This window comes from Podarcis muralis, chromosome 5 (genome assembly GCF_964188315.1).
Source record: "Podarcis muralis chromosome 5, rPodMur119.hap1.1, whole genome shotgun sequence".
Classification (NCBI taxonomy): domain Eukaryota; kingdom Metazoa; phylum Chordata; class Lepidosauria; order Squamata; family Lacertidae; genus Podarcis; species Podarcis muralis.
This window is the reverse complement of record NC_135659.1, coordinates 36,037,208-36,061,734: the sequence shown is the minus strand read 5'-3', so window position 1 is coordinate 36,061,734 and position 24,527 is coordinate 36,037,208. Positions and strand designations below refer to the sequence as shown.

The window sequence follows — 24,527 nt, the reverse complement described above, 5'->3', positions numbered from 1 at the left end:
CATGAGATTTCAAGGCGGGAAGGTAAAAAAAGGGGGGAAAGCTTTTGAAGAGGGAAAAGGGAGGAGATTATCGCGAGATGGGACGAATTTCAGGCCGAGATTTGCAAATATGGAAAGGGGAGGGGTTGCGTGCTCCCTTAGGGGGCGGGAAAGGCTCGCGCGATTTCTTCGCGAGCGAGTTGCGGTGGTGACGTTTTAAGCGGGGTGGAGGGGTGGGCGGCATTACATCTCGCGATAGGTTATCCCCAAAAGCCCTCCCTCTCGCGCTCTTTTTTTAAAACCCCCTCCCCCGGGCGTTTTGACGTTTCTCCAGAGCCGGCGTGTTCGGACAATAGCGGAGGGGAGGAGGCGGCTCTGAGGTAGTTGCCGTCGCGTCTCTCGAGGAGCGCCGTCGTCGCGGCCTTAGCCTCTAGGCCTGCGAGTGAGTCTGTCAGGGCGGGTGGAGTGAGCGCGACGAGGGCCTGCCTCTCTCAGGGGGCAAGGCGCGTAAAGTAACGGGCTCGGGCCGCCGTTCGCGGTCGCCTTATATATAGCGACAAACCCAAGCAAAATTGGTGGGCCTGCGAAGCGCAGCTAAAGTTTTGATAAACGTTGTTAAAACGAAAGAGAAGCGCACGCCCCTGAAACAAGCATGTAAGGTCCCGGAGAAAACCATGAATGCTGATTTCGTATCTGCCCATAACGTTTATATTAAAGCTTTTCCACCCCCTGTTCCCAAAAAACAAACACGTGTTTTTTTCCTCCAGGCGGTGATGTCTTAAATTTGGATGTGGCGGGGAGGGGAGGGGCAAATGTCTCCTGGGTTTCTGGTACTGATGCATAGGCCTCAGAAACACTCCAGGGACTAGATGCTGTAATAACATGCCCTAAGGGGCTTGCATCCGATTCCCACCCCCAAATTCTGGCAACAGTAGCCTGTGGGTGCTAGAAACCGTCGCTTTGCAAGAGAGTGAACTGCAGTTCCCAGGATTCTTAAGAGGTGGGGATGTGCTTTTAAGTATATGGTGTGTGTTTTCCATGCACCATCTAATCTAATCCTTTCTAAATGCATTAGTTATAGCATCTTGGACATTTTGGATCAGACAAACTCCTCGGGCTGTATCCAACTGGAATCCATACTCCCCCCCCCCCTTTGTGCTAGACTGAGGGTAAGGGGACACATGTTTTGGGCGTGGTTTCTGCCTGCACAGTGATGCTGTGAAACTCCACTTTCAGCCTTTCAAATGTGCAGGTGGATTGAAGTGCCACTGGCAGAATCTCAGCAGCGCAGAGCCCACACAAGCTGACCCTATCGCTGCCACAACAACAATTTTTGGCTTGAGCAGCTCCAGGCCAGTGCAGCAATCTGCCTACTCCCTACCCTGGCTACCAAGTGTGTAGCAGGGCTGCAGGTACAACAGGGTTCCTGCTGCTCTGTAAAGTCCCACCAGACAGTGAGGTGGGGGGGGGGGTCAAGGGTTTAAATTGCTTGCAGAGTCTTAGGGCTCATCCACACTTACCTTTGTCCCACATTTCTAGGCACAGGTCCAGGCTTTCTAGGTCTTTTTCTTTTTGCTCCAGTGCTTACTCCAAAACTCCCTGCTCTTTGCTGCTAAATCAGATCAAACAGCAATCTGCAGAAAACCCATATTGCCATTTACTCCAATTTGGCAGTAAAGATCAGGTTTTCCTGGGCAAAGTGGCAGGTGGACCTGTGCCTAGAAAGTATGGAGCAAAAGGTAAGTGTGGATAAGCTCATACTTGGAAGTAAATTTGGTGAATTCAGTAAAGTCTGTTGATTACAAGGGCTCTATTCTGAGTATGACTTAATTGGAGACAATCCTTTATCTTAATCTGTGATCTTAAACTTGCATGTCTAGTTTAGTGTAGTATTTTTAGACTGTTCTGTAGAATCTTGAGGTTGATTAGAAACTTAACGATTCCTCAATAAGTTCAGTAATTGTGTACAACCTTTGCTGAAACACAGCTGTTGTTGATGTTCCTTTGCAATGTATGACTGCAGGGAAGTGTGACACTGGTTCATAGATGACAACTGTGGGTACCAAAGATACTGCTATGTGGAAAGTGCTTCTTCAGGATAGAAAAGTTTGAAGACCAAAATCCCATTGGTGTCAAAAACTTTCCAAAAAAGTATATATAGGGTTGGGTTATATTATGTGTTAAGCAGGGAGAAATATATCCCAAAGAGCAGGGTCCATAGAAGAAGCGGTAACTTGCATGTTAGATTTATGTTTTTTGTAAGACATACAGTTACACTGTTTTCCTTTTTATCTGAAAGATTTACATAGGGTTCACTAGGCAAGATTTAGCGAGTTAAGGGACTTAGTGTTGACACTTTAGCCTTGATATACGGTAAGTTGCACAATTCTCTCTTAATTCCTTGAACATAGTGATTGGTGGAAACAATGATATGGGGGTATTGTGCAGCTTTTTTTTGCCTTCAAGCAGAGGAGACAGGCTCAATGCGACAGACATCCTCAAAATAATTCATAATGTGTTTTTTCTGGAATCCACTGCTCAACATAACATCTATTTTGAAGCTGTGAGCTTGTGGCGGGGGGCAAGAAATAGGAATGATCATGGGACAGCCAGAGAAGTTTCATTATCAGGAGTACGCCAAAAATTGAAATTTGTAAGATAGTTATTGACCTAGGTTCAAATTGCTGCTTGATATGAAAATAACATTGACACAGGGCCAACACATGATTAAGATTAAAGAGCAAGTGGCAAAGAAACTACACTGGACAAAGGGCGAGTTTAATGTAACAAAAACAACTACAGTACTTATTTTCCATAATGTTTCTAAACTGAAAACCTTGGGATGGTAAGATTTCTAGTATCTGTAAAGATTAATATTTGTTTAGTGACCTCTAGTGGGCATAGTCAGATGGTGCTCATTATAAAACATCCAAAGAGTTTAAAACACAGTTTTTCAAAATGTACTAATAAAATAGCTTGCAAGCGTTTATCCACAATAAGAAGTTGGTTACATTTCATGCAATTTTCCCTGAAGCATAAACATGCTGGCAGTAACTGATGAGAGTTGTAATTCAGCAACATCTAGAGTTCCATACGTTCTTGATCCTGCTTTGCAGCTTAATTTAGAGGAGGAGGAGCACTAGATTGCACACTAACTCATGAACTGCATGTAATCACATGAAGTTCATTATTTCATGAAAGTGTTCTTGCCCCCCAACAAAGGGGAATAGACTCTTGGAGTGGAGAGCTGCTTGGCTTTTTCCCTGCTATAACAACATAACCCATGCTAGGCCTTCGTTTAATATTCCTGCATTCCACAGGAGGTTTTTTCGGGGGGAAGAATGAGAAGAAAAGCCTTTTGGAAAGAGCAACCATTGAATTATTTATAGTCGGATCTAGACAGGATTTTGTGGTAGCTGAACGGATGTTTCTGAGGCGAATCATCGGCAGTGCTTAAATCATTCTCTATTTTTGTAAATAGATTTAGCCAAGGTAAAATCTTGAGGGAAGCAATATAGTTGTACAATTTGTAAATATTTGAGGATTTGCAGTCAGGTGTGGTACAACTTGCAGTACCTTGGGCAAAGGGCTTCTTGCTGACTGCATCTAAATGGCTCATTTAATAAGCTGCTGTCAAGTAGAATGGGGGTAGGCAACACCCCTCACTACTTGTTTGCAAGGGAAAACACATTCTTGAGTTATGAATACAAATACTGAATATGGTAGTTCTGGGTTGTTATGAAATTATTTGTAACATGCCATATTATTTGTAACAGGTTCGAAGAAGGGCCTCTTGTGAGATATGGAGTGGCACAGGAATATTAAAACTCAAAGACTTAAGCAACCACCTTTAGTTGTTTCTGATCTGAATAGACAAATTATGCTCAGAGCTATGCAGCTTTCTCTTTCTGTAGAGCTCCTAATGTGTGACATCATCTGGGAATTTTAGTTCAAAACATTTGTCGCTTCTGTCACCCAATTACCTGCCATGGATCTTCCTGCTGGTTAGGTTTAAGGAATCAAATCCAGTCTTTTCTTACTGGATTTCACAGCGCAAGAGAATTGGACTTCTAAGTCTTCTGTAAACTTTAACTTTAGCACTGTGAGTCATACTCCAATGTGTGGGTGGAGAAAAGCCCTTGAGAGTAAGTCTCTGGCATAGATACTTGGAAACACACTCCACCCCCCTGAAATACATTGCATGTCTACAGCTGAAATTTGTGCTGTTCCTTTTTTGGTAAAGTTTTGATAGGAATAATTTTCTTATGCTCTACTTGGGATTAAATAGTGGGATAGACACTAAGTCATGTTTTAAAGTACTTCTAGAAAGTAAACGAGAAGAGCTCTAATTATTCACTGGTATATTTTTGAGGATGTTTACCTTTTTCTCAACCCCATTACCCATGACATATTTTAATCTGCTGGACATGCATTGGCTGAATTTTGATGAAATGCTAAACTGGTTCAGTACTTTTAGTATGGCTATAAGGTGGAGTTTTGCAGCTTTCATTCCAGATTAAAGCACAGTTTAGTGTCGCCGCCCCTTAGATACTGGTTAATCTTAATATGATTAGTTGAAACAAGTCAGCTTCATAAACTTCTATATGAAGCTGGCTTGTTTCAACAAACCATAATTAGGATAACTATGGTTTGCCTGTGTTCAGATGACAGGGTAGCTGGAGGAAAAGTGTGGGAGCCTGAAGGCTGATGAGGCTTGTTCTCATAATATTAAAGTAGTTTCAAAATGTTGGTTGGCTTCCTTAAAAGTACCTGGCAAAAGATAGGCCAGGAAGAGGAAACTTTCTTAGGAGAAGTATTTTACAGTATGTCAAACAGGAACCTGGAGAAAATGGGAGAAAATTCTTTGCTTTCAGAACAGAACCCTTGCACTCTGATCATGGATTCCATGCAGTTGTTGTGTCATGTTAATTTTCAGCTGCTTAGTGTTCAATATCCTTTGTGTGACATTGAACTGAGTGTCTGAGTAAAATTCTCCACTGATGTACAGTACACAAATAGCATGAGCAACAGCAGAACAGACACTTTTTCTATAAGCTTCAGTGCTCTTCTGTCTTTACTCTCTATTAAGCCCATCACAAAAGTTGGTTTCTATGTTGGTCTTGCCAAAAACAAAGCCAGTGAAAGAATCTAACTAGAGCTTTTACTTGGCAACTGAAAGACAAGGAGAGGATGTTTACACAAAATATTCCCTGCTCAGTTCCAGAACATGATATCCTGAGTTCCTTTCTCACAAAAATAAACTGAGCAGATCAGGATCAGAGGAAACTTCACGTATTGCTGTGTGTAAGGATTGTGGTCAGGTAAGGTCCTGTTTTCCTTTACGAGAGTTATTTACCTTTTAAGTTAGGTGGACAGAACATAGCCCCTGAAACAGCTGTCCAATATGTATCCGTTTCTGCCATAACCTTAAAATTGCCAGACCGTATGTAGGATGAACAACAGCCACCATTTGTGCTGTGGAAGCTGCTCATTCCTTCCTGCTCTGGTCGTGCAGAGAAGTGTATAGGAAGAAGACAGTACTAGGATATGTTGAAGGCAGAAGAATGGGGCAGGATGATAGAACAGAGGGAAGCACCCATTAACTTTTATTTACATAGGTTGGCAAAGTAAGATAATAAGTTTTTTGTAAAATAAGTTCTTGTTGCCTCTCTCTTTGCATACAAAAGCTATTCCTACCAATTCTTTACAGCAAGTTACAGTATGCTATATGATGCCTCACTATATACACCTCACTTTGCTTCCAGTAAAACCACCAGCCTTGGTTTTAAAGGCTAGATGTCCATCTAGACCAGGGACGTCCAACTCCCAATAGACTGCAATTTTTTTTGGCGGGGGGAGATCACTGAGGGGCCAAATATCTACCAGGACCTACCAGGAACACCCTGTGATCTACCAGTAGATTGTGATCTACCTGTTGGACATGCCTGATCTAGCCCAATAGATAACTCAAATTCCATGTTGGGGGGGGGGGGAGGCTTTACAAATAGAAATTTGTTTTTTTAAAATTTAGATTGACCTGTTATTTACTTTGAATTGTTCACACTACTTGAACTGTTTCGGTTAATAGAATAGATCACATCATTCTGAAGCCATGTTGTAGAAAATAGAATAAGCTCTTCCCTAGGTCTTACCTTCCTATTAACAGGAATATATTATTCAAACAAGCTATAAATACACTTTCTGAAGAAAAGACCAGCTGTATTTTCATCTCATTTTATGGTTATATAACGTGTCAGAAACAGCAGCACAAATACCACCTCGCATGTAAAAAAAGAAATATACACATTACTAATTTTAACTGCAAAAATGTTTTTGATGAATATGTCTGTTTTCTATTGGTAAACTGGTTTGACATAGGGACTTGAATCTATAAAAGAAAAAGAAAGCCAAAATGTCATTTAATAAGTCACACACAGTTTCATGCCAACCCCCTTTCCCACATATGCTCGACTTACAGTGGCATCACTGCTTTTTGTTTTGCTTCACTCACATCTCTGTGGACTAAGTCAAGCAGAATTGTGAAATGGCTCATGAAATATTTTAGAGTTAGTAGGAGGATAAGTACTCACCAACACGTAATGAGAATTGCTCTCTGTTTATTTCCATGAAGAACCTTCTGGTGTAGTGAGAAGCGATACTAGTGAAAGAAGAGGAATGTGTTATTTGGATTGCTTGTGTGTCCAAATTAACTACTAGAGTATGCTGTGTTCCAGAGCAAGGCAAAGGTTTCTGTGCACACATCTATGCCCTTTCCATTCATATCTGACACACAGAGGACACAAGTGTCATTGTTGGCATGCCTGCTTTATTTTTGGTAAAAGGTTTCTAAGCCATCTTTCAGACAAAAGTTTCAAGGTAGCTAACCAAAAAATCAGTTGGCTTTAGTAGGATGATGTGGAGTAGGCAATCTACGTGGTATGAGAACAATTCAGAGGAAAACTATCTTGAGTTGCTCCTGAAGGCTATAGAAAATGCTGCAACACAAGTGTAATTTTGCTGGTGGTAGCCTATTCTACTTCCAATGTCTCTTGGCAGGCTTTCTCCCATCCTCATTCTTCCCCACCCGCCTCAAACATCCATCCATTCCCTTATCTGGACAGCTGTATATGAGAAACTTCATATAATTTCAGCTGTTGCACTTCAGTAGAATTTATCGGGAATGGAATGCTGACTGTCTGTTGGGGTGTGTGGAAGAAAACTGGGAGGGAATAGAAATGCAATGGGGAGTGCTGAACAGGATCACTCTACACTGCATCTCTTTGTTGCATACCTTACATGCATTTCTTCAAATTATAAGAAAGCTGCAAGGGAGATGGGCAAAGGGAGGGATAAATTCCCCCAAGGACACCCCCCAGGCCCTTTGTAATCAGGACTGAATGAGCAAACCGTCTCTTGGCATGGAGCAGCTGTTGAGGGCAGGTTCCAAACTCTCTCTTGGAATTCCGAACATTGGTAGAAAGAAATTCTAGTTTTGATGTCAATGGCAGTTCTATTATGAGAAATTTAAAGGCAAAAAGATAATGCCTTCATGGATGTTCCAAGGCTCTCCTACCCCGAGACTTGGAAAATGATTGATTGTACTGTGCTATTCACCATGTCTGAGAATACAGGCTGGTTTTAAAGGTATCAGAATCCACCACTTACTGGAATAAGCAAACAAACATAAACTAGAATGCTTGAATTTCACTCCAGTGTGAAATCAATGTAACAAACGGATGATTTTAACTGCTTGGGTTAGGCAGTCAAAAAAGCCTGGATAGAGAATATGTGGTTGGGTTCTCCCTTAACAGGCATGCGAACTGGTTCTCTGGGAAAAAGAAGAGTGAAACTATAATACATAATTTAAGTCATGGTCTTTTGTAAGTCATACTTAATGCGATCTAAGGTTAACTGAAAAGCAACTATTAGCCCCTATTTACTTTTATATTTTCCCTGAAACAATTGAAATTGGCTCTTGTTGCTTCTGCTGTTTCAGCTACCTGATTGTACTGTCCACCTATATATTGGTGCCACCTGCAACTAAAATGACTGCAAAAAACTGACAGGTTGCTTTTTGTACCCTACTCTATGCTAGGCTTTTTTTTCAACATTTGACATTCCACGAGGAAAGCAAATTCACGCAAAGGCTTAATCTATTTTGTATCTGTCACTCGTGCCTAGAGGGTAGCATGGAAAGTGACTGGTGCTGCGAGGCAATCAATCATTCAGTTGTGTTGCTGCTAGAGAAGCACTTGCATTTTGCTTTTATAGGCTGAATGTGAAGAAATCAAAACCAATGTACTGGGAGCAGGAGACATGGCCTGTGTTTTATAAGATCTTTACTTTCCCATAATTTTTGTTGTTAATTGCATGCCATCTCTATTCTGTTAACCGATTCCTCACAACTAAGAAATCAGGGCGTTGTTGTTTTTATCTAACAGTTTCATTTTTCACACTTATTACTTTATCACATTGTAAAAAATCTGACCAGTGTCTGAAATACACAGGTCCATGTACAAAAGGAAAGTGGGGGTTAAGGTTTTTCCTCCCCTATCAGCAATTCATTCAGATTCAGAGGGAGAAGGACATTGAACAGTTAACTGCAGAAAGGGAACACTGCAGAGTTTTGGCTGTAGTTAGCTTGGGAAGTGACGTCTTACAGCATTTGCTGTTCTAGAAAGAGCACAGACACGTAGTATAATTGGGAGGGCTCTGGGTGGCAGTGTCTCTACCACTGTGTATATTTATCTGTATGAAACGACCAAGAAGGGGAGAATGTAATAAGCAGTCTGCCCGCTGCTTACTAAAACTGCTGCTCTTGTGACTTCTGTTAACGCTTTTCCAGCAACATCGCAAGCTGAGAAACTGGACGCTGTTATATAGAAGGAAATAAACTTTGTGAAGGTTCAGTATGGGAAAGGATTATTATTCCGTTCTTGGGATCGAAAAGGGAGCATCTGATGAAGACATAAAGAAAGCTTACAGAAAACAAGCCCTTAAATGGCATCCAGATAAGAACAAATCTCCCCACGCAGAAGAAAAATTCAAAGAGATTGCAGAAGCTTATGAGGTGCTGAGTGATCCCCAAAAAAGAGAAATTTATGATCAGTATGGAGAAGAAGGTAAAAGAATTTTATGTACAGTAGTTTTAGCTTAAAATAGAAAGCTTTTTTTAAAATGTCAGATGCAGTGAGGCAGTTTTTAAGAAGCAGGTTTGAGCAATTAGATGTAGTAACATAGTTTGAGGATTCAAGACTTGCTTGAGAGTCTAATACTTCTATGGAATGTTCTAATTTAGGTTATTTTCTAGGTGAATCTATTTGATTCATCTGTCAAACATGTTAGTAGATACTGTTTAATTTATGTTACAAAAACTTTGCAATAGTGTGCTGAGTTTGTCTCACTCTTCCAAGCATAAAATGTACGGGTATAGTTTTATTAAAATAAGCTTTTATTAAAAATGGCCCTTCTCAGCCAGGGTCCAGGTGTCCAGACTCCAGCCAATATTGGCATCTTGCCTGGAAAGGAAAGAATTTGTCTGATGTCATGAAATACTAGGACAAGTTTTCAGCTTAATTGTAAACAGTGCTAAAGTGCCAAGGGAATGAGGCCCAGAAGCAGTGTGTTTAGCTTAAAACTATTATGTTAAAATAATTTAGTTTAGATGGATTCTTAGAACTTTTGGAACTGGGTTGCTACCTTTATGGTTCAAAATCTTGTTCAAATGCTGACCTAAGCTGGCTTCGTTACAATAACATACTCCCTCAATGAAACAAGACTTTTCACTTTATGATGGTCTATTGAAAACATGTGAACACTTAATTGATGAGCTCTTGATGATGATTGCTCTGAGAAGTTTGAATTCATCACAAATCTACACATTTCTATAAATGCTGGTTCTACTTGAAGTTTTAATACTGCAGCTCCAGGATCACTGTTTCTCTTGTAGTCATTGGACTTCTGTGAGGCCTTGAAACAAATGGGTTCTTTATTCTTAGTCAAGGATCAGCATTCTTTAGGCATTCACATGTTCTTTAGTCCCCTTTTCATTCCTACCTCCTTTTCCTAATTATACCAGTGTGTGTGTGTCTGCTTCTTTCCCAGCCAATATCAGCATGGATTTTCTACTCGTCCTGTGAGAAATTAATATTCTCACATGCCTAATATTTCTGTGTAACACATTAGATATTTAATAAGCTTATAAAGCTTTAAATCTTGGTGAATGCAGCAGCTTTACTGGTGCCCAGGACATGGGCAGACTGTGGGTCCAGAGCCCCTTTTTATAGCCATGGGACCCGGTGTCCTTTCAGCAAAACCTATCCATTATCTATTCTAGGAAGTGTCATTCCGCTAAGCACATGGTATGGTTTGTCAGCCCGCTTGGCATTAGTACTACATCTGTATATGATCATCATGCTCATCATAGCTAAGAGACTAGGTTTAGCCTGAAAAGCCATTTTAGCAACCTGTTTTTATTTACTGAATATTTTCTCAGCTTGGAGAAAAGACTTGATTTTTGTTTTCATGGTTCTAAGTCAACGCAAATAAGATTTTTGAAAGTAGAGTTATAAAACCTTTCTAGAGATTTGTATTCTTGCATTTCTGAATCCCATCCTAATGTAAATTTGATTAAAATCCATGACAGCATAATTTCTCTCCTAACTTTGGGTACTACATCCCCAACTTGCAAACATTCATGTTCTTTTCTTTTCTATTCTCTCTCTCTCTCTCTCTCTCTCTCTCACACACACACACACACACACACACACACACTCTACCAAGCAGCAGATGACATTTAGAACCAAAGACTATAGAGTTATGGCCCACAGCCTTCTCATGCAGAGTCTGCTTAGGTGTTTTGAAGATAGACTAGAAAGCTAAGAAACTGTTTAAATTTAGGATGGCTGCGTAGGTGTAATTAATCACAGAGTGTAGGTGGGTGCCATAACGTTGGAAGAAATGGCAGGCTTGAAATAGCTGAGGTAACTGTCAGCATGAGTGTGAAAGCATAACTTCATAAGATCTCTTTATAAATATCACTTTGCGTAGCTTGCAGTACTTTAGCATTTTCTAATTTCTTGGGCTGTAGTCTATTCAAAACTTAGAAGTAGGTCCAATTAAACTCAGCTGGGCTTCCAAATAAATGCATGTAAGATTGGGCTGTGTTATATTTGATGTGTGGCCCAATCCAATGGTTGCTTCCTCGAAGCAGGCCCTACTGAAAACTCTAAAGGAAGTCCCGTCATTAAGTGTATACAGTACATGATTATAGTTGGATATTGTGTGCATTTCTAAACCAGTACAATAATAATAATTTTATTATTTGTACCCCACCTACCCAACTGGGTTGCCCCAGCTACTCTGGGCAGCTTCCAACATGTATAAAAACATAAGAAAACATTACACATTAAAAGGCTTGCCTATACAGGGCTGCCTTTCAATATCTTGTAAGGGTTATATAGTTACTCATCTCCTTGACAACTGATGGGAGGGTATTCCACAGGGTGGGTGCTACTACAGAGAAGGCCCTCTGCCTGGTTCCCTGTATTTAAGGTTGGCATTGTTAAACTTATTTGTACCCTTTTGTAGGACTGAAAGGAGGAGCTGGAGGGCCAGATGGGCAAGGTGGTACTTTCCAGTACTCCTTTCACGGAGACCCACATGCCACATTTGCAGCATTTTTTGGTGGTGCAAATCCTTTTGAGATCTTCTTTGGAAGAAGGATGCCTGGTGGCAGAGACACTGAAGAAATGGAAGTGGATGGAGATCCATTTGGTTCCTTTACTTCTTTCAATATGAATGGATTCCCAAGGGAAAGAAACACTGTTGGTAGCCAACCCCGTCGTAAGCAAGATCCCCCTATTGTTCATGAACTCAAGGTATCACTGGAAGAGATTTACCATGGATGCACAAAAAGAATGAGAATTTCCCGAAAACGGCTCAACCCAGATGGTAGAAGTGTCAGAACGGAGGATAAAATCCTCACTATTGATATCAAGAGAGGATGGAAAGAGGGCACCAAAATTACATTCCCCAAAGAAGGCGATGAAACACCTAGCACCATACCAGCTGATATTGTGTTTGTTATTAAAGATAAAATACATCCTCACTTCAAGAGGGATGGTTCAAATATTGTCTATCCTGTCAAGATCACCTTACGAGAGGTAAGTACCTTGTTATGCTTTGGAATGGTATTGTTAAAACTTCATGCCATCTGTGCTTCAAACTTGTTCACATTGTTTTACAGTCAAAGCTGAGTTGAACATGATAATAGCCCATAGATCAGGCTTCCTAAAACTCGGCCCGCCAGATATTTTTTTGGCCTACAACTCCCATGATCCCTAGCTAGTAGGACCAGTGGTCAGGGATGATGGGAATTACAGTCTCATAACATCTGGAGGGCCGAGTTTGAGGAAGCCTGCCATAGATGATGTTGTTTGATAAATATGTAGACACCCAGATAATGGGCGTGATTCACCTAACGAGTCCTGTCAGTGCAAGCCCTGCAGAAGAACTTCCACTTGCACAATGGGGCTTTCCCCTCTCCTCACCCCAGTGTCCCCTCCAACCAGCATGCCCCAAAATCGACTCCGGGGGAGTGTTGGGAGAACTCCCAGAGCAGCACCCAGGGAGGAGGAGAGGGGGATAGTTCCATCTGGCAAGCTGCAGTTGCTTGCATTGATGGCACTTCCACCATGGTGTAACACTGGATTCCACCCACTGTGTTGAATAGTTCAGCACTGTTTGGAAGAAGGATGACTGCTATTCTTTGACTTTAGCATGTCATAACAGAGTGTGGGATAAAATATCCAAAGCTAACACTGTACTTCATAATTCTGGTTGCTGCTTGTGCCATCTCTTGCTTTCCCCTCATTACCATTTTCTATTCTATTCTGGGTTGAATCCAATGCTAGTCCAACTTGGAGTAGACCCACTGAAGTTAATGGATCTGGCTAACTCAGGTTCATTTACTTCAATGGATCTACTGTGAGTAGGACTAGTATTGGGCACAACTCTCTGCCTGCAACAAAAGTTAGTCATGTACTCAGTTGAGCCTACCTTTTAACTGGCTGAGATGTTTTCTGATTCTATTCAGTGACTCTTTGCAGTATGAGGATGTGGCATCGATCTGCAGCATGATAGAAAATGTGTTGGTCTAAAAGGTTATTGGAACACAAATGCAGAAACCCAAAACAGACTCATGAGCAAAACTCCCACCAGAATGCCTCTAGGGGGTGGGGGAAGCACCCACCTACACTCTAATAAAGTTGCAGATTTTTAAAACAGCAGAGAAATCAGTGCTGTGTGGACAACAAGATCTGCTTTGCTTCTAATTTTGTAGCAATTGAGTAGATGGATACAAAATGGTGCAGTTATGCAAACCAACACTTGGCCAATGTAAGCAGCAGTAAACTTAGCTGAGATGGCACAGGTTTAATTTTAAACCAATGCTTTTATATAAATGGGTGTTAAATTGATGTATATGTACATTATGTTGCAGTTAGAACTAAACAAGCAAAATGAAATAGAACTAAACTAAACTAAATAGCACTATGAGCTATGCCTTATAATATTACAGATACTGTGTAAATACCTCTCTATAGTGAATCTAAGCAACTAATATTTTGCTAATTTTATTTTGAATACAGCTTAGGCCAGGCTTTTTTTGTTTTGTTTTAAGTACAATTAGTTAGAGAGTCTGGCATTCCTAATAGGTTGGCTGACAGTGGTTTACTGGGATTCTTACATAAACACTGAATTCCGTGCATGTAGGACTCCTTCATTTTTGTCCATGGGTTGCAAAACGAGTGCAGTGCACTTATGCTTTGCATGAATAGATCAGGGATAGGCAACATGATGCCCTCTGTATTTGGAACTAAAACTCCCACCCACCCCATCCACCGTAACCACTGATAACGAATGAAGCAAGTTGTAGACAGCATTATCTGAAGGGTACCATGTTACCTACATCTGGCTTAGATGGTTCCTACCTCAAGGAGAAGATGGATGGTGTGCAGTAGTGACCAGTGGGGCTGCATTGCTAACCTGACTTGCCAACACCATGAAGTCACTGCTGGTTAGCAAGAGGAGGAGTGGCAAAGCAGCAGGGAGCTTGGTATGGGTGCAGCCAATCTAATGCCTTTGCTCTACACAGAGGTCCCCATTGCCTTGCCCCTCTCCCTCTTGGTATTAGGCAGCAATGCATGACATTGGGAAACTAGGTCAGCAAAGCAGCTCCACCGGCCACTGCCCTGCCAACCACTACTGGTAGTGCTTAAATGCACAAGAAGCTCCATGTAAAGCAGGGATGGAGAGCCTGTAACCCTCCAGATGTTGTTGGATGCCAACTCCCATAAACCTGAGCCAGCAATGTCATTGGTCATATGGGAGTGGTCACAGGTTAGCCACTTCTGCTGTACGTAGTGGGAACTGTTCAGCTATGTTTGCTTATTGTTTTCCCTTTACAAAACCATTTATAGTTATGAAATGCATACCTAGGATTGTGCTGTAAGAATGTGGGCTACACAGGAATTATTTGTATAAGATTCAATCTCTGCTTCTGAAAATTACACCCTAGGCTTTACTTGAAAATACGTTTACTTATAGTAATGCTTTCTAGCATTACCAATACACCCAACATAGAGCAACAGTATAGGATGTATAATACTGTAACTGTATTTCTAAGTTATATTTCATAGATACTTATCTTTCTTTAAGTGCTTTACAAAAAAAATAAATGTCCTGCTGCTTCTGATTTGGCTTTTTAAACTTATTTTTTAGGCCTTGTGTGGCACCTCAATCAATGTACCAACAATAGAAGGTCGAACCATACCTATGACAGTAAATGAAGTTGTAAAACCTGGAATGAGAAGAAGAATTATAGGATATGGCTTGCCATTTCCCAAAAATCCCGACCAACGAGGTGACTTGATTATAGAATTTGAAGTAACCTTTCCAGACAGTATAGCTCCAGCATCAAAAGAAGTACTCAGGAGAAATCTTCCTGTTTCATAAAACAACATACTTTTTTGAACTTGTTCCAAAAGGACACTGAAAATTGAAGAGTTGAGGTTTATGCTGTAAAAGTGCAATCTATAACTGTGGAACTTAACTTTTTTGTGTGTGGATTGGGGAGAGAGTTATGCAGTGCTGCATGAGAATAGGAGGCAAAAGTACAAAACACTTGCAATCAAGTATGAAGCTAAAACCATTTGCTGTGTATTGGATTTTCCTTTTCAAAAAGTTTTATCCAGTATTTGCTTATAAGTAAGATGTATTTTTGTGTGTGTGAGGGGGGCACTTCTGTGCATATCTCATATGCACAGAATCATGAAGTGCTTGCGTTTTAAAGCACTTTATTTCAGATATTTCTTTATCATCTATGTGAGATTATTATATTGCAGGATCAGAAATTGGAATTCGTAGTATGAATCTATGTAACGTTTGCAATATTTATGTTGTGTATATGCCAATTCGCTATGTTTACATTGCACACAGCAGAAGGCAGGAAATCTCACTTGAAATGTTCATGAGCCTGAAGGGTAAGTTTTTTTCCTGCATTGTTTTTGGATTCCTTTCCTCAGTATTCTACAGATGCTTGCCTAACAGAAAATTATATGTGCCATTCCACAGTCATACATATATGTACCATGTCATGAACATGCTCCAAACCAGAACACACAGTGGGTGACTCAGTAGTTGCCAAATATTCAGGGTCTAACCCCTACCCTACATTTACGCAGCCTCCACTCCTATCCAGCCCAGGCCAAGAGACTCCCAGACTTCACCTGACGTTCCTAAGATTCCAAGGGAACAAGGGTCAAAGCAATACCCTCTGCTGTCTGACCTTATTCTAAAAACACAGTCCCTGGTAGGGAACTAAGCAGTCAAGTATTGGATTTAGTACCAAGGCATTACCTAAATAAAGCTCGCGTGCACACGCACACACACAATTCCGAAAGGAGGTACATTTATTTGATAAAAGGAAACATTAGCGAGAACAAGTATATTTGGGCAATTATGTCAGATCAAACAAACTGTGCTAAACCAGCCAGTTCTGTACATATCAATAAAATCATTGGCTTCGCAGGGACAAAAGCATACAACACAGAGCAAGGTAATCCAAATATGATCCAAAGGTGGGATGTTCCCTGCCACAAGTAAGGGCCTGCTTTCTTCTAAAAGGCGCAGCAACCTAGGTAAATCTTGTTAACCTGTAAGAAGGCCTCAAGACCCCCTAACATTCTGGCACTTTAGGCTACATGCTTTCCCACCAAACCCAGCTCAAGCAACCATTCCAGTCAACAAGCTCACAGCTGATTTACCAGATTTCCATATGGAAAAAATGTGGCAGCAGTTGCTTTAATGTCCATTAAAACATATGTCCAAATTGTGGAACCTGCCTGCTGAGATAGCGAGTCTATATAGAAGGGTTATCTGAACAAATGTCAAGGGAATGGGCCTATTTCAGCACACTAACTTCACAGTCTTTCACAGTTTAAGCCCCTTGAAACTTCTGTGGTCAGTAAATTAGTAGTACTCGGTCCCACTTAAGAAGTTGTAAGCTCGTTCTGAATTATCTAAACGAAGGGAAGAAAATGCCCTCAATTATAGTTTTCTAAAAGAAAAGAAAAAGAATCTATAGGGCTGGTACCCTTGGATGGCAAAAATTAACAAGTAAACATCCTTTTAGCATTTGTCTCTAAACTTGCTGCAATATGTTAACATCTGAAAGTCATATTCTTTAAAGAAAATAAATGATTTTATGTACGTACAAATGTGCTATGTAGCTGCACTTTTAACCAACAGGGTAATTAACAATTTTGTATGCTTTTATGTAGAAAATTAATTATGACACCCATTCTCTAAGCAGTAGCCATCTATAATGCAGAATAGTTATAATGGGGGGGGGGAACCATTCTAGAAACTACCCATTTGAATGAATTGGCAACATTTAATAAGATTTTATACATGGGATATGAAGAAATATGTGCATTCTGAAAGTAGGAGGATCCAGAACTTGCACTCGTGACACTAGCACTCATGACACTAAAAGTGAGAAAGTAGGAAATGGCTGCTTCATCCTTATGCATTTACATATCATTTATGATCTGTATTGCATTTATATGTTTTTTAATTAAATATATTGTTTCTAACTTGTGTTTTCTATTTTTGTAATTTCAACTGAGTTGGGTGCGTGAGAGCAAATGCATGTAATTATTATTTATCTATGACTTTATTGAATTTATATCCTGCTCTTGCTTCCCAAGGTAGGAGACAACAAGGGATAAATAATCTTAAAAACAATTCCAATATAGATGCAGACTGGGAAGGAAATCAACTTAAATGACTTTTTGAAAAAGGAATGTGTTTCTTATGTGCCAAAACCCAACAAGGATGACATCTGGTTAATACTTAAAGGGATGGAATTCAGAAGGGTAGATACCACAATGATAAACGCCCAATTCCTATTGTGTGGAACAGAGCTCCTGTTTGATGGTATCTGCAGGAGGCCCTCACCTGCTAAGCACAGTGACTGACTGTGTGTACAAGGGGTGAGATGGCCTTTCAGGTACCCTAGTCCCGAGCTGTGTAGGGCTTTATACAGCAAAACCCAGCACCTTGTACTTAGACCAGAGCTTAATTGGCAGCTGCTACAATTCTTTCAACAGTGGAGTAACGTTTTAGCAGTACCTTGCCCCAACGTGCAGCCAATCTGCCACCTTTTGCAACAGCTGAACCTTCTGGGCTAACCTCAAGGGCAGCCCCACATCAAGCACATTGCAGTAATCATGCCAGGAGATTACCAGCACACAGACCATGGTGGTCAGGCTACTGCAGTCCAGGAACAGCAGGAGCTGTCTTACTAGCCAAAGCTGGTGAAAGGTACCCCTAGCCACAAGGCCACCTAGGTCTCTAAGCATCCAAGATGGATCCAGAAACACCCCCAGACTATGAACCTCCTTCAGGGGAAGTACAACCCCATCAAAAACAGGCAATCACCCAATTATCTAGACCCAGAAACCGTTTACTCACAGGACCTCCATTTTGCCAGGATTCAGCGTCAGTTGGTTGGTCTTCCGCCACCTCAGTAGAGTCCAGGCACTGGTCCAGGGCTCTCAGGTGGGTGTCATTGCCATTCTAAGAGAACAAGGTAAGCTCCGGCACCTCTTTTTATAGAAAAATAGCACTGCCTGTAGTACAACTGCCAGGGGCCTGGAAGAATAACCTAATGCTATTATCTGAAACCAGCTTTGAAGATGGGATCCGAACCACTGTAAAACAGTGCCTCTAATAGCCATCTCACAGAGTCAGCTCAGAAAGATACCAAGGTCAATGGTGTCAAAAGCCGCTGAAAGATCAAGTAAGAATAGGCTTTTGATACATCGACCATGGTATCTTAAGCTAACGTTGAAAGATAGGTTATAGGCTTGTACTCCCCTGTTCTCTTCCTGATAAAGATGATCCATCAGGGAAGCCAAAGCTGATTGAGTCCCATAACCAGTCCTGCACCCAGACTGAAATGGGTCAAGACAATCTGTTTCATCCAAAAGTACTTACAATTGGTGCACAACAACTCTCTGAATCATCTTTTCTAAGAAGAGGATGGACAGCATGCAACTGGATGTGAGTTGTCAAAAACCAATGGCTATTTAAGAGTTTGTTTAGTAACAAACTATAGCTGCAATATTAGGACTGCAATCTTATGTACACTTGAACAGTAAATACGCTTTTCAACATTCAGTAGTAACCCCCTCCCCTTTTTATATGTTAAAGTTTAACAATAAAATAGTTCAGAATCCAAGAGAAAAGTAGATATAAGTAATAGTACAATCTCTAGAACACATGAAGACTAGTATGCGTTAAAGGTTTAATCCTAGGTAAGATGATCCTTTAGATATGTGGAATGCTTGCCGTTTAGGGCTGTAAATGTCAAAAAGAATACCAATAGGCAGCTGAGCCAAGATCAGACTTACATGCTTTGTGTGGTCTGCTCCTGTCAGAATAGGTTGCAGCAGTAGCTTCCAAACAATCTTCAAGGGCAGCCCAATGCAGATCACATTACAGTATCCAAAATGAGATGTTACTAAAGAATGGCTAAAATTCTGATATGAGAGAACGGGATATAATTTGCTTGCCAGCTTAAAATGGCAAAAGGTGTACTCCTTGCCACAGCTCTCAACCGAGAAGCACCAAATCAGAGTTGAGAGTCACTCTATGAATAAGAAGTCGCTTTTCGAGTGGGAATTCAACTTCTGGAAGAACAGGGAAGTTCAGTCTCCCTGCATTGCTGCTCTCTGTCTTATCTGGATTCAGGGAATCTTGCTGTTTTTTATTTGATATAAATAGATGTCAACAGCACATAATGCTGCTGTCTACACTTATGTAATACATCTCTTTGGTAAATGTACAATAATGTTAAATATAATGTTAAAAAGCAGAGAGGCTAAGATAGAACCATCTGGAATCAAACAGGAAGGAAGGAACAGAGTCACTGCAAATCGGTTTATCCACTGTTGGTTTTCGGAATTCAAACGCTCAGCAGAAATTGAACTTATTGAATCCCTGCTGGAGGAGCACACTTTTGCCCTGGATATAATCACAATGAGGCTATAAGTTTAGCAAAATAAAAAAGCTATGTTTATTATAAGAAATGCATGATAGGAAAGATCCCAGTTCTATCTGACTTTGGTAGATATGCCTTGAGCTATGCTTGCTTTTTCAACTCAGCAGGAGAGATGCAGAAAATATTTCCTTGCTGAAGGTAAGGATAAAGAAGGAAGTAGGAAATTTGTTACATTTGGTTAAAAAGTGTGACTCTTTAACAACTTCATGGGGAGTTAATTTTTCTAGAAAAGAAGCACTGCTTAAGAGTATCATTTTAGCACCCAAGGGAAGGACAACACAGGTTAGGTCAGAAAGGACCGTCTAGGAAACTTGGAGGTTCCTATTTCTATGTCTTCTTTCCCACGCAGACACATTAGCCTCCAGTGCAAGCTGAGTTGTATCTCAAGACTTCCTACACTCCCAATTGTCTTAGCTGGTAAAAGTGTGTCAGATGCTTCTGAGTTTGTAAGTTAATTAAGAAGAGCAAGCAGGTTCGCATTCTCTTACAGGAAGAGGCACAGACAGTTCATTAGGGTAACTAGTTGAAGAATATTTTACATTCTGACTGGTATGATAATGGCATAGCTGTCACCACTATTGCAGCACCCACAGCTGCGTACGAAGGAGTTGGAGGTGCTGACAGTAGAAATCTCAGAGAGAAATATGCATATATTTCTACAAGCTTTCTGCAATGTTGCTCATAACTATTGTCCCCAATCTGAATCGAGGCTTGGATGTTTACTCATCACATAGACCAACAGCCGCTGGATGCTTTCCAAACTTTTCATGTTGGTGACACACTTTTTAAACATGCATTATTTTGTGATACAGTAATTCAGTTTTACTAGAAAACCGGAGGTTCAACTAACTCCTTTCCAGTCCCAGGAGTGAGGAGCTTTTGCGTGACGCTGCAGCAGACACAATAACATGTCACGACACACAGTTGGGAAAGCTCTGCTGTAGACTTTCCAGGCATAGATAGCCAGGAAACAAGATACCATTGTGTCTAACTATTCCCCATCACTTGCACATAGCAGCCAGTGTGTTGGATTAGGGGGCTGTGTTTGTAGGGAAATGTGTAACGTCATGACAGTGTCGCATGCATTTGTTTTATTGGATGTTAGCTAGGGAAATGCATGGGTCGGCAACACTCTTTATTTAGCTAGGTCTTTAATAAATGTTTACTTAGGTCTTTAAAGCTGCCAGCAGTGTAGTAGCTTGGACAGGGCTCAAGCAGGGGATGCTGTCTGTGAAAGTCTGAGGAACCTTCAGTACCCATCAGCTGTCTGTCAAGGGAATAATATTTGTTTATTTTTGCTACCACAAAGAGTTTCCCCTGTCCATTACATGGTGACAAAGCTGGGTTCCTTACTCAATTAGCCTGTAATTAAGCTTAGTACCAACTGAAACGGGACACGGGTGGCGCTGTGGGTTAAAGCCTCAGCACCTAGGACTTGCTGATCGAAAGGTCGGCGGTTCGAATCCCCGCGGCGGGGTGCGCTCCCGTCGTTCGGTCCCAGCGCCTGCCAACCTAACAGTTCGAAAGCACCCCCGGGTGCAAGTAGATAAATAGGGACCGCTTACTGGCGGGAAGGTAAATGGCGTTTCCGTGTGCTGCGCTGGCTCGCCAGATGCAGCTTGTCACGCTGGCCACGTGACCCGGAAGTGTCTTTGGACAGCGCTGGCCCCCGGCCTATAGAGTGAGATGGGCGCACAACCCTAGAGTCTGGCAAGACTGGCCCGTACGGGCAGGGGTACCTTTACCTACCAACTGAAACAATTGCATATTCCTTCCTTCCCTCCCCTTTTTTTGTTTTCCCTCCATCAAACATTAGATTGTAAGCTCAAGGGGGCAGGGAGTGGGGCTCTTGCACTCTGTATAACACTACGCACAGTGATTGTTTTGCGCAGATAAATCACTGTCTCTTATAGCACACAATGAACTGTAAATCAGGGCCTGATTAATTGTTTGCAGAGTTTATGTAAACATTAAAGTGGGAGAATGCAAACTACTGAAATTTGTAAAGTAGTCCTGTTGACCTCTAGTATCATTTATAGCAATGTCCTGAACAGTCAGTGTAAATAATTTATATAAATGAAGTTTGGCAAGAATCCTTGTCTCCATAATCTTATATCCTTAATAGCATTTTCTATTGTGATCATCTTGATCAATATTTATTAGTCACCATGATGTGGTTTAAAAGTGTGTTTCCTTTTATTGCTTCTAAATGAAAACCTAGGAGAGAGCAGACCACAAGTCTAAAGTTCTTCCATTTCAAAATGTAGGTGGATGCTTTTTTTGAGCACTTCCCTTCTTTTTTAAAATGACCTAATACATTTCCTTTAAATAGTTTTCCATTAAGAGAGATATTACAGTTAGTGTATATTATACATATTGTATATTATATGAAATCAAGTTACAACCTGGCTATTGCCTGGATTGATTTACCTGTTTCTCTGTTTACCTCAGCCATTAGGTGAGTTGCTGTGATTTGTTCATATAATTTCACTACAGTACTGTCTGCCAACTTTCTAGTCCAGAACTTTCTAGTTCTGTAACAGAACTGTAAGACAATAAGCGGTCTGTGTGGTTAATTGTGAAACGGGTGCTAGAGGCAAGGAGTCTAAGCAATGGGAGTCAAGAAGATCTAGATGCAGAGTTTTGGGCTGAAAGCGGGAATATATTAGTACCACCTACTGTGGTCCGCTCGTATGCAGAATTTGTTTGAAATAAACCCTACTGGTATCCGTAGACAGGATGTAAGCTTCATGCTCAACCCTATGCGTGTTTTACTTGGAAGTTCCAAGTGGAATGGTTGTGCAGTGGTAATTTTAGACTCTGGACTTAAATCACCTTATGATTCCTTGTGACACACACAATTTAATTGCAATTTAAGTGTTCATTTATTTCTAATTGTGGAAAGCCAACCAGTGGGTTTTTGACCTTCAACTGCAGATTGACATCCTATGCCCTTTTAAAATGTGGCTCTTTTGGGTGGGGGCGGGGATGTGTTATTGGGTTCTTGTTTTTATTTTGATTATATATATTGTGGTTTTTAAGTTGATCTTTTCTGTGAACTGCCCTGAGACCTCCGGGTATATGGCGGTATATAAATTCAATAAATACTACTACTACTACTACCAATCTGTGCTGATGGCACCCCTGAAGTAGCGTCTGGTCCACAAAGCAATATGCAGCACCAATCCTTCTTGTCTTTAAACTACCTAGGACTTGTGTTGTTCTGTTTCGTTTCATTTCATTGCTGAAATTTATTTATGAAGGACATCTTGTCTGCTACCTAGCCTGCCAAGCAGTTAACGTTTGCCCACGTTGGGCGAAAAATTGCTGCATTGCAAAGGATCGGACTAGATTCTCATCATGGTCATAGGAGCCAAGTCCTAGGAGACCTCCCCAAATAAAATATTTGAGGTGGCTGGGCCCTCTCAAAGTTGATGGGCATTGCCATTCAAATGATGTGCAAGTGCCGTGTCATATGATCAATTATGTGGGGCGGGGCTTACCTGGGTACCCCCGAATATTTTATTCAAGTTGGCATTCCTGCTCATGGTCCCTTCCAACTCTACGATTCAGGTTACCTGGGCGGGCGCTGCCATCCAAAGCACAAACTGCAGAGAACTGAGCCAAAAATGTATAAATCTAAATTAAATGCTGGAAATGTAAAGAGAAAGAAGGTTCTTTTTATCATATGTGGTGGTCTTGTAGTAAAGTTAGGGCTTACTGGGAAATGATATATAATGAAATTAAAAGGATGTTTAAAATAATGTTTGTAAAAAAACCAGAAGCCTTGGGGGGGGGGATTATAGGGACAGAATTAAAGGGACACAGGTGGCGCTGTGGTCTAAACCACTGAGCTTAGGGCTTGCCGATCAGAAGGTTGGCAGTTGGAATCCCTGTGATGGGGTGAGCTCCCGAGCTCCTGCCAACCTAGCAGTATGAAAGCACGTCGAAGTGCAAGTAGATAAATGAGGAAAAGAGAGCCAAAAATATCAAATAAATAAGATATCTAATGGCAAAATCATACGTGGTGGGATTGCAAGATTATCAAAAAATTTTGGGAAATGATAGCAGCTTAGTCATGCTGGCCACATGACCCAGAAAAACTGTCTGTGAACAAACGTTGGCTCCCTCGGCCAGTAAAGCGAGATGAGTGCTGCAACGCCAGAGTCGTTCGCAACTGGACTTAACTGTCTGGGGTCCTTTACTTTTACCTTTTTTTTATAGGGACAGAACTACATAAACTATATAGAAACTTATTTGTGTATGCAACTACAGCGGCAAGAATGTTACTTGCCCCCAAACGGAAAGAAGCAGAAGTCCCAGCAAAGGAAGAATGGATACAAAAACTTATGGAATATGCAGAAACTTGCCGGAAGAGTAAGAAATCAAGATAACAAACTTTTTTTAAAAAAAATAAAAGAATGGAAATGGTTTATTGAATATTTACAGATAAATTGCAAACAGATAAGAACATTGGCAGGATTACTGTGATAACCTGCAGTTTCGTAAGAGTATATATTTAAAGAAGACGAACAAATGAGCAAAGTAAGTTAATTTGGATACGCAGAAGATATTAAAAACAAATTTAAGGAAGCGCAGGAAGGGGGGGGGGGAGGAAGTCGAGTTTTGAAATGTCAAAAGGATTGTAAAATCAGTGAAATGTATAAACCTGAAATGTATGTATGTATGTATGTATGTATGTAGAAAGAAAGAAAGAAAGAAAGAAAGAAAGAAAGAAAGAGAGAAGTGAGATGCCCCCGGAGCTTACCCTGATTGACTTCGGATGGTTTAGGGTTGCAGTGCTTTGGTGAGGGCTGCAGCCTTAAAGGGGCAGGTACTCTTGTGGGCTCAGCGTCCGTCCATCCATCCCTGGCGCGGCTCTAAAGCCAGGGCAGCGGGGGGGGGGGGGAAGGTCCGGTCC

General features: G+C 41.1%; 1 protein-coding gene and 1 long non-coding RNA gene across 7 annotated transcripts; one reads left to right on the top strand and one right to left on the bottom strand.

Moving 5' to 3' along the window:
* The first annotated feature begins 290 nt into the window (after positions 1-290).
* Positions 291-17,135, top strand: DNAJB4 (DnaJ heat shock protein family (Hsp40) member B4). 4 transcript variants are annotated; one of them, XM_028733027.2, is made up of 4 exons: positions 291-421; positions 8,825-9,101; positions 11,569-12,143; positions 14,761-17,135. In XM_028733027.2, the coding sequence occupies exons 2-4, from the start codon at positions 8,891-8,893 to the stop codon at positions 14,992-14,994; spliced, it is 1,020 nt and encodes a 339-aa protein (XP_028588860.2). In that variant the 5' UTR covers positions 291-421; positions 8,825-8,890; the 3' UTR covers positions 14,995-17,135. The 4 variants fall into 4 exon arrangements, with proteins under 4 accessions (XP_028588860.2, XP_028588862.2, XP_028588864.2 ...); XM_028733029.2 differs by lacking the exon at positions 291-421 and adding an exon at positions 451-633; XM_028733031.2 differs by lacking the exon at positions 291-421 and adding an exon at positions 1,502-5,300.
* Positions 5,558-24,525, bottom strand: LOC114598829 (uncharacterized). Of its 3 annotated transcripts, XR_003707166.2 has the most exons (5): positions 24,375-24,525; positions 13,039-13,108; positions 10,036-10,112; positions 6,570-6,637; positions 5,558-6,367 (listed from the first exon to the last, which is right to left on the bottom strand). It is a non-coding gene; the product is annotated as an uncharacterized LOC114598829 (long non-coding RNA). The 3 variants fall into 3 exon arrangements; XR_013392883.1 differs by having other exon boundaries at positions 5,558-6,637; XR_003707165.2 differs by lacking the exon at positions 10,036-10,112.
* Between the last annotated feature and the right edge of the window lie 2 nt (positions 24,526-24,527).